The 10,841-nt window shown below is 37.9% G+C and overlaps 1 protein-coding gene and 1 long non-coding RNA gene across 2 annotated transcripts; one reads left to right on the top strand and one right to left on the bottom strand.

Annotated features, from left to right (window-relative positions):
* The first annotated feature begins 2,600 nt into the window (after positions 1-2,600).
* On the top strand, positions 2,601-4,157 carry LOC122989640. Its single transcript, XR_006405122.1, has 4 exons — positions 2,601-2,906; positions 3,479-3,549; positions 3,645-3,692; positions 3,806-4,157. It is a non-coding gene; the product is annotated as an uncharacterized LOC122989640 (long non-coding RNA).
* Positions 4,158-4,879: 722 nt separating this feature from the next.
* LOC122989417 (flavin-containing monooxygenase 5-like) lies at positions 4,880-10,841 on the bottom strand. Its single transcript, XM_044362289.1, has 10 exons — positions 10,246-10,841; positions 9,601-9,739; positions 9,312-9,500; positions 8,965-9,130; positions 8,500-8,642; positions 7,367-7,563; positions 6,581-6,728; positions 6,237-6,444; positions 6,072-6,144; positions 4,880-5,973 (listed from the first exon to the last, which is right to left on the bottom strand). Exons 2-10 carry the CDS (start codon positions 9,730-9,732, stop codon positions 5,571-5,573), a joined length of 1,659 nt encoding a protein of 552 aa, XP_044218224.1. The 5' UTR covers positions 9,733-9,739; positions 10,246-10,841; the 3' UTR covers positions 4,880-5,570.

The following is a 10,841-nucleotide window of genomic DNA, read 5'->3' as shown; positions in this document are numbered from 1 at the left end:
ATATACACAAACATGAACTGAAAATATGAACACTCAACTGTTGTTGGTGTTGTGTGAAAAGTGTGATGTGATACTGGAGTACAATTTGGCAAGTCCATTCTACATCACAAGTGTTTATAGCTTATAGTCTTTTTGGGTTAAGGGTAGGCTTAAATTCATTTAAAATATATAAAGTAACATACCATTTTTTACTCATTTAATATTTACCTCAGCACTCTTCACTTCTTTGAACTATTTGTGTCCTGTTTACAGTTCACAGAAACATTTCACCTGTATATAGTCATTCATGTGTGTATTTCTGAAGATTGTTGTGTTGTTATTCTGTGTAAGTACACTGAGAGCCACTAAACCAGAGTCAAATTCCTTGTATGCGTAAACATTCTTGGCCTATAAAGATGATTCTGATACATTATCAAAGTGTTAATCAATGTAAATTAACATACATTTAACCACACAAAGCCAAAAATATGTTTTACTTTTAATATATACAATATAAACTGAAAATGCGAACCCTCAGCTGTGGTTGATGTTGTGTGAAATGTGTGATGTTATACTGGAGTACAATTTGGCAAGTCTATTCTACATTACAAGTGTTTATAGCCTGTAGCCTATATCTTTTTGGGTTAGGTTTAGGCCTAAATTCATCTAAATGAGTGAATGAAGCCAGTTGTTGCTGTGGTACAGTTAGATATAGGCTATGCTGCTATTTTCTTTTAGAAAATACAACAAGAACAAAGTTTAGGATCATCCTAAAATATAAAGAACAATCCCCTCAATAATCTCTGAACAGCTCTTTTAGTGCATGGCTGCTCATGCCCAGATGATCAACAGAACGACTGAGAAGGTCCTTTGTGCCTGCTGCTGTGAAGTTTTTCAATGACATTAAGTGGCCTCTCTGATTATTTATTACTGCTGGCTGTTAGCTCTTTTTTTACACTTTATTTGCTCTGTGAAGCTTTTATGCCTTGTGTTTTGTCATACACATCACTTATCCATGTGTCCGGTGCTGTCTTTCAGACTGACTTACCGTTTTATCATGTTTTTGATGTCTTTGTTCTATGTTTTTTCCACTTGTCGTATGTATTGTCTATCTATCTATCTATCTATCTATCTATCTATCTATCTATCTATCTATCTATCTATCTATCTATCTATCTATCAGTAGTCCTAGAAAGTATAAGATGATACAGTTTTATAAACGAGGTGTTTAACTGTGCAACTATACAAACAGCTGAATTAAAAAGAAAAGTGTATGCTCAAATTATAGCCTATCAAATTTTTATCTCAAATCTTTGTAATCCCTCGAATGACGTTCATATCGTGGGCATCTCCGAACCTGGCAACCCAAATGTTTACGAGTCACGCGTGGACGAATCTTGTTCCGGGGTCTACCGGTGGTTTACTACCGGCGGTTGGTTTAAAGTCTATCTCAAACTAAATTCAGTGAACAGGTTTTATTCTCCATTTTTAGAATACATTTCCGTAGGCTATAGATATCAACGTGCTGACGTTACCGCTCCCTCTCTCCCTGTCTATGATATCTAGCTAGTTTGATTGATTGGGTTTTATGAATTCCAAATCGATACTCTATAGCCTAGTTAAGCGTATTAAAATTCACATACCTGATTCCATAGATATAACGACAAAATACCTCCAATCAATGACAAACAGCAAACCTATATTCATAAAGAACAATAAAAAAGTAATCAACGCACCTCTACCTAACCTTAAATGAATATTGATTAGGGATAATTCTAACACTGCCCCCCTCCCTCCCCCCCAAAACAGAACAACTAGTAAAATTGTTTAAAATATTATTGGTCCACAAATGGAGTGCATGGCAAAACCAATCAAGCCTACTGTTTTCAAGATTTTTACACTAACAAAGCCAGTGGTGAACTTATTGATGATGGGGTGAAAATCCGTTGAACAAGGCTGTGTCAGTGTCTCTGCTGCTCTACATGTTTCAGTTAATTTAATTTAAAAAAAAAAACAACATGCACAAAATAGGCTCACTTCTTCTTGCACCATATTGATTGGTATTGATGCTTTGTAATTTCATGTCTTTCTTATTTACGGGCAATCGTGCCACAAAACTATGTCTTCCTATAAAAAGAAAACAGTCTCAAATACGGACTTGGATTACATGAGACTGAAAGAGATCCCAGAGGGAGATTTGTAATCATGATTTCACTAGGGAGTGTAGCTCATGAAGCTTTTTCAAACCTGATATCAGGTAGATTTTAAAGCCACCATCAGGGGGCATCATTGACCAATGTACATCAATAATTTACTGAAGTCCAGTGCCCAGGAACAATTTTGAAGTACTTCTATATAGTATAGAAGTAGATAGACCTTTGTCCAACATTACCCTAAAATGAGGAAATTATATTTATTAAAGCACTATTGCACAGTTGTAGTTACTTCATATTTTCCACATAAAAAAGCATCACTTTAGTTTAAATTAACTGTATACAAAATACATACAAAACATTAAATTCTTCACTTACTGGGCTGTGTACTTTTACTTTTTTTTTTTTTTTTTTTTTACATTTATATCTATTTTAATTAATTTGCTTTTTTTTGCTTTGCTTTTACTTAAGTAAAGATGCAAATATTTCTTTCCCCTCTTGAATTTGCAATTTCTATGGTCACTATGTTAATTATTATAAGGAGCATCTTCCTCGTAGCAAGTCAGCAATGTATTATACATTCTTAATCACAACAGATATTAATTAACAACATTTATGCCTTTATCCTGTCCAACAGTGTGGACAAATATGACTTATTTAAACAAATCTTTCATAGCCACAGAAAAAAAAGATTTGATTCAGTTGGCTGAGTATTAAAATACCAGTGGATTCATCTGAGAGTGATAAAAGGTTCCAGTGTTGTGATTTCTACTGGTAGGTTTTACTTTTCATTTCAGTGCATTTAGATAATAATAGGGTATCAAAATGTATGTGTTAAGCCTTCAACATAACTTATATCTAAGCTCTTCGTTGTCAAGTGACAATTTGTCAAAAATCAATTTGTCGACATCTACAGTCCAGTTAAATTGGTGAAGTGGAACTATTGTCTTATTAAAAGGAATGACAGGGTTAATCACAATAATCAGATATCACTGTGAACAGTTCACACTATTTTATGTCAATATACATCCACCAACTGTGTTGGAAGGAAGCAACTGGTCTATGGATTTAAACCCTGTCATGATCATTTAAAAGAGTGATGTTAATGTAACATATAAATGTAAAAACTATTTCAGCACATTAACATCAGTTTTATTGGAAAGTACTGTAATAGTCTGTGTGAAAATGTGTGTGTGTGTGTGTGTGTCATAGACATGAGTTCTCGATCATCGACTCAACAATCAGATTTTCTCTGCAGACTTCACACACTCTTCAAACAGAACTCACTCTGCTCATTTGTGCCTTGAGGATCAACTTATTTATGGTTGGTTGGTTGTTGTGTTTAGAGATGTACAGCAGCACCAAAATACCCTGGCAGTTCATTGAAGGGAACTGAGGAATGTACAGACCCCTCAGGGTGAGTGAGTTTTTTTTACTGGACTTCACATTTTCAGATGTAGTTAAAACTCTGAATAACAACTAATGAGCAATATTATCTTATTTTCTTCAAAGGTGCTATTTGACACACCCATATATGAGTGGGCTCAGCAAGTCTTCAAGGTAAGACCCGCTATAATGTCAAGTCCACACTAATATAAAATGCCAGTTAAAATCTCATTAATTGTGCCTTGTAATTCAACATAAAGACATGTGATCTCTTGTATGTTCTTTAGATTGCACTGGTGGCAGAAATGTTGAGACTTCAGCAGAGAAAACAGCTCCCATCTGCTGTGAGATGAAACCATGAACCAAAAAGCCAAACAGAGAACCAGACTCTGCTGAGGTTCCTCGTCCACCTCCTCTGACGCCTCCAACTAAAGCTCCAGTCGCTTCAGTCCCTGAGGATGAGAACATGAACAATGAACCTATCAGAGAACGAGACTCTACTGCTCTCTCACCTCCTCTGACCCGTCCTCCTGCTGAACCTCCAGTCCAGACCAAAATGAAGAAGAAGGGTGGAGTCAAACTTTCTGCTGCTGCCTGCCTTAGGACGAGGACCGAACTCATTTCTGTCTTATTATTGTTGTCCATAGTGTTAATGTTAATGTTGAAAACAATAATTCATTGATGTACTGAAGTCAGTCAGTTTAATTTACTGTGAACTAATGCAACTTAAGATGAAGAAATCATCAAACAGGAAGTGTAAGTTGGAGTCATGGTATTTTACAGGACAGCTTGGTCCTTATAAAGGTCTATGTTGTTATTATAAAAAAAATCTGATTCTGAAAACAATAATTTTTCAGGTGGGCATACACAAACAATCACAGATAACAATAAATCAAGGAGCCTAGGGCTATTATTGATATTTGAGATATCCAAAAATCCAATGATGTTATAATGACATATCTTAAACCATCTTTACTTAAACATAGAACACTTTTGATAAGCATTCATCAAATTAGTTTTTTTTTTCAGGATTTTTTAGAAACATGGACTAGACCAGACAGTTAGACACTAAACTTGTGCTCTCTGGTGGACAAACTATGTCACAGCAACACCGTTTTTGAATAATTTGAAACATTCAGTGTCTTTGGCATTTTTGTACTTTTTGGCCGATTTATCGACCTGTCTCTACATAAATAGACAGAAAAGGTAACAAATGAGCCACCTGAGGCACAGAGACGTGGATCCACCACCCTTCTGACCTACATGGAGACACATTGGAAGCTCCAAGAGGAAGAAAACCATGTTTTTGAAGATACATGTATATTTCTAAATAAAAGACAAAGAAGATACAGAGACTTTGAGCCGGTATTGTATCACTGTTTATTGTTGTAGTCATCAGTTGTTGCACTCTCTGCAGGGAGTTACATGTGGTTTTCCATTATCATTATTATTACTATCATTGGCTATTGTAGAATGTGTCAGGTTACTGCAAGTTATAGATAAACAAATACTGTAAGGAAATATATATATTTTTTCAAATTAAAGAAAATGATTCACGTGAAGACAAAGGATGTAATAGTGATCTATACATATAGATCTATACTTGGTTTCAACCATGAAATATATAGAAGAATCACAGATTTTTCTTGATTATCTAACTCATGTTTCATTTTTGACAAACTGTTTAGTTAGTTAGTTTACATCGATTTTCTAATATGTTCGATTGAAATCAGAAACCACACAAAAGCATTAGACACATTTCTGCCCAAAGTACTGCACCATACAGGTGAGTGTTAAATCATTTTAAAGGATGACCCAGATCCTAGCAATCACACAATGTAATATGTTGAATATTTTTTAATATAGTATAACTTAAGTTGACCTTTGAAGGCATCATGTAGTGGCATCGTGGACTTATGTACAGTCTCCTTGTATTTGTTCATTTCAGGAGAGGGGGTGCTATTATATAAAACTACATTCATGTGTGTAAATGTGTTAGAAGACTGATCACAGCTGAATTGGTTTGAGTATTAATTGCACATCACTGAGCAGTCAGTACATCTTTATCCTGTCCAACAGTGCTGTGGGATCTTGTAGGAAAGCTGGAAGGCTGTTCCTGTTAATGTATGCAGCCAAACCCACAACAGCAGCTGACAGAAACAGAAGCCACTTCAGTGACCTCTTGGCTTTGGGCTCATCACAGGGCCTGGTCTGCATGGGTTGAGCCACTCTCTCCCACTGAGTGAGGATGGCCTGGCGGGCCCCAGCCCACTTTTGTGGCCCTCTGAGACGATATTGGTACGGGGACCCGGGACCGAACATCACATTCAGTCCCAGCCTGGGATCAGTCAGCATCAGCCTCAGGATGCTGGGTCGAACCCCCACCAGCTCTGCTATCTCATCCATGTAGGTCATATAGTCAACCTGGATGGTGTGTCTCAGACTGGTGACATACCTGAAAAAGAGACACGAGTTGAACATGTTGTGGATAACAAGATTGGGTACGTTTCAGACCCCACATCTGTAAATAATCTCAAAGTTGCACTGCAGAACCTTTTAGCCATGGTATCCTGCTTGCACTGGACATCTTTAAGCATTGCAGCCACTGAAGGAAGCTTGACGCAGCCTGTTTAAAGGAGACATTGTGATACAGTGATTTGCCTTCTTAAACACTAAATACTAAAAATACTGTTGCACTTTTTACAGAAGCTGTGCTACCTTTAAAGACACGTGTGGCCCATCTGGCCTGCATCTCAGAGATGGGCATGATGGCTCCCAGTGGCTGTACTAGACCAATGATAGCCAGAGTGGGGAGATCCAGCTCAGGAGGAAACACGTACTTGTACAGAGATGCTTTGTTTTCAGACACTGAGACCACATGTGAGGCCAGGAATGGAAAGGAAAACTTGTAGCCTGTGGCAAAGACCTGCAAGATAGGTAACTCATCTCAGTCACACACACTACTGGCCCTCTGCACTGCTGTCTATGGAAGTGTAAGGAAGGAAGAGGAACAGACAAACTGTTAGTGTGAGTGGGTGAGTGTCTATACACATATAACCTACCACCAGGTCAACATCTTCCACTACACTTCCATCGTCAAACTCCACACTGGACCCTTGAAATCTGCGGATGTTGGGTTTCACCTGAACTGTTCCAGATAGGATGCGGTTAGGCAGCTCATCGTTCACTGTGGGATGTTGGCTGAACAACCTGACATTTAAATTCAGACTTATGAATAAAGGATTACAATCACATAAATACTGCAAGCATTTAGATTAAAACAAGCCTAAAAGCATAAAGGCATGATGCACAGGAAGAACTGTACTAGAGAGCCATACTAATATTGAGGCTATAACTGTAAAGTTTGTCTTAAGGCAGTGCTCAATGAGAGGCTATAAGTCATTAAAATGAAAACAGCTCTATCCCCTTTTGAGCATGAACATGCTCAACTGAGTCCTTGGTAACTTGCACATTATCACAAGATATAATGTAAGTAAAGTTCAAGTTTTGAATTATAGAATTATCGAATTATAGAAGGTTAATCATTTGGTGATTGTGCTCAATAAATTCACGCCAATCTGTCAACTGAATCATGAATCATATAGAGACCATTAGTAGCTACAACAAATTTCATGGATAGATGTTGTCAAGATATTTTCTTCTGTAGTAACATGAGGCAATGGCAAAGGTACATACAAACCAACAAACTGACATTGCAATTCTTAGTTTTTGCCATTTGGGGGGTAAAAACATGCTATAGTTCAAAAGCTATTTTTCCAAGCTACACAATGCTATAGCTTTGATAGATATAATTGTAAAAAACAGATGTGAACAGAGTAATACAGTACCTGTGCTTTGGCTTTAGATTGTACAGACTATGGTCAAATCTTTGGTTGAGTCTTTTCTCTCCCAGACCACAGAAAACACCAAAGGGAAGGATTTTCTTTAGAAATGTCATTGCCCGACTAAACAACAAATCAATGGGCAAGCCATTGTCCCCAACTCTGTTCAGAATCCAGGCTCCCCTTCGAGTGCTCAGGTAAAGCTGAAAACATGAAGAGAGGACATGGAGGTTGGATCAGCTGTTCTTGTTTAGTATGAACAGTTTGAAAAATTGAATATTAGTGATTGTAAATACATTTCATTTCTCCAGTGTGTAACTTTGTGGTTGTGTGCCGCTGTTACCATTGTCTCTAGCCAGACAGCCAAACATCAGAAAGAAAAGTCTGACATTTTGGGAGATGCAACATGATGATTATTATTAAGTGTCTAATATTGAAAGTTACAGCTAAATATAGAAAAACCTACTGAGTGTCTATCATATAGGGAGATGTAAATAAGTGAATGGGGGGACACAGCCCGTCTGCAGACAGGCAGAACTTGGCATGACAGAGGTAGCTTCATATAGTACGTACAGATATGAGAGTGGTATCAATCTTCTCATCTAACTCTCGGCAAGACAGCGAATATGTGTACTTCCCAAAATGTTGAAGTATTCATTTAAGAAAACCTTTCACTCAATCAGTGTATCAAATGAATCCAGCAAATGTTCTGCAGCTATGTGGTCATAAATGTAAATATCTGCCCATCTAAATGTGAAAACAAAGGTAAATTTGCAATAACTCTCCGTTGTAAATGTGCTGAATATCTTGCAGAGTTACGACCTGGTTCAACACTGATTTACAGCATTTACTGGACTTGTATGTGCATGCAGATTTACACATGACTAGACTGAATGTGTTCAACTTTAAATTTACTTCCAGATAATTTGGTTCATTGTTGATTTGTTTCGCTCATCATTTGACTGTAGGACCGCTCATATCTTTCTGCACTCTGCTGGTGGAATAAAATGTTAACGTGACTGACAAATACAATGAAAATAAGAAAAAAAGTGGGTTTTTTTTGCATTAAGCATGTCAAATGTACAAACAATCCAAGCACATATATCTGCTCTGTATGTATGTAACTCAGTCAACCCAACCTGCTTGGTGACTCTGCTCAGCTCCACTGCTATGTCTCCTCCAGAGTTTCCTATTCCAATCACTACAGCTTTTTTATTCCTCCACTCTTCAGGAGTTTTGTAGTCCCGACTGTGGAAGTACTTTCCTTTGAAAGTGTCAATGCCTGAAAAAAAAAACACAAATTTGTAACTGCTACACAAAGTGCTTCTTTATTTACTTACTGCTGCGAGAGGACTTTGATCCGTGTTTGAAATAGATACTACAGCATTGACCTAAAAAAAATTAGGTCAAGGTTGACAACATTATACTGACAATACTGTTCTCTTTGGGTGGTGCCGCTCTCTGCTGATACAGGATTATGCAACCATGTTGTATATGGTTGCCTTTACAGACTCGACCATACCGTGTCAAAGGTCGTTTCTTAAATAACAATTTCTTCTTCATGTTGAGGTAAACTGAAGGTTTTTATAGCCTATAGGTGGTACCTGGGAAGTCATGGAGAGGCATGTTGGGGTGGCAGTGGTGTCCAATACAGATCATCACAGCATCAAATATATGTTTCTCCTTTTTGCCATCCTTGTTCTCTGTCTCAACATCCCACTGGCCTGAACGAGAAAAATCTGATCTCTGCTTCAGCTGCAAGACTTTGGTCTGTGTGACAGAAAAGCAGCAGCAGATAACAGTTTGTTGATAACAGTACGTTAAAGCCTTTCTTTATTAGGTAGGTCCTATTGAACTAACTAACATTTTATATTTGAGACTGATGTAAAAAAATAACGCATCATTTCAAAAACAGAAATAAAAATAAAGGAAGTGAGTGAAGCATTCTCACATTGAAACGTATGTATTTGGTGAGCTGGAAGTGATCAGCATACATCCGAAAGTAGTCCATGATGAGGGAGTTGTGCATGAAGTTGGGGAAGTGTGCGGGGATGGGAAAATCACTGAAACACATAGTCTCCTTGGAGGTGTTGATGATGACAGAGTGGTAGATGCTGGCCCTGTCTGGCTCGGGATTCTCCTGCAATAAACCACAACAGCCAGGAAGAGATCGTATATTCATTCTCACTTATATACTCTGTGAGTGAAAGAAAGTCCAACCTGCACATAGTGTGACCCACCCGAAACCTCCACAGTCCACCAATGTCATCGCTGCTTTCGAAGCAGACAGGCTCGAGCCCCTCATCCAGACAGCACTTGATACAGGCCAGACCCGAACTACCTCCTCCAACCACAGCCACACGACGAGTCATACTTAAACTGCACGAAGGATGACCCAGATTAGTCTGAACAATGTTTTATCTCACAACAACAACAACATTAATTAATGCACAAAACCGCAAGTTGGACACGTTTTCTCCTTTCATGGACTATACAGTGTTTATTAGGGCAATTACAGCTGATTTGCAGAATGTCTAATGCGCGGGTAAGAAGATGCATGCAGTTAACAGACAGCAGTCACATGATCTGGATATTTCGCTAAATGTTTGATCCGCTCCATTAAAGTTCAACACAAGTATATGTGCCTTGCAGTTACATTTTGACGGACATAATAAAGGCTGTAAATTGCGTTGTCCGACCAAACTTCACTCTTGTTTGTTGGTTGGTCAATCTGTAGAGTCTCTGTCAACAATCTCCAGAGCGCAGCATTTATCAGTTAATCCGGACCTTATTTATTTTACAGACTGTTACATATGCATACTATATAACGTTACTGTAAAGTTACCATCGACTGTAACCAAGTTCATGCAGCTACACTTTCTTACCTTTCGCAGTTCGAGGAGGTAAACGACTTGTTCGCGCTGCATGTAGATATTGTATCTCAGCAGTGGGCGGAGTGTGATTGGGTAAAAGATTGTGCAAATGCATAAAACAGCCAAAACTAACCCATTTCTCTGTAGCGTCAGGGTTACTAGAGGTTAGTGGAAAAGCAATCAGACAGACAGCGCCTCTGCTTGAAAACAACATGATGATCACTAGACTCACAGGTAATATGAATCTGAATTTTTATCTTCAGTGAGTGGAAGTCAGATAACACACTCACATTAAAAAAAAAAAGTTTTAAGTATAACCAACCAGCCAGCTTTCTTTACTTTGGACCATAGTTCATATATACAATACAATAAAGATCACATAAAATAGGCTCAAGATACAAACATAGCTTCTCCCTGTCTAAAGAAATCAGCAGTTTCAAAACGTATGTACAGAAAGCAGAGCTGTGCAGAGACCTTTAGAGGAGCAAGTGCTCAAAATTAAAAAGGAGCACATGGAATAAGATTTTAAAACACCATACACCAACATAATTTACAGGATGACCTGCTATGCTGTGCTATTATATGCTATGATTCGCTCTTTATTGTGT

The sequence above is a fragment of the Thunnus albacares genome, chromosome 9 (assembly GCF_914725855.1).
Source record: "Thunnus albacares chromosome 9, fThuAlb1.1, whole genome shotgun sequence".
In the NCBI taxonomy this organism is placed as follows: Eukaryota; Metazoa; Chordata; class Actinopteri; order Scombriformes; family Scombridae; genus Thunnus; species Thunnus albacares.
This window is presented reverse-complemented; position numbering and strand designations above follow the sequence as displayed.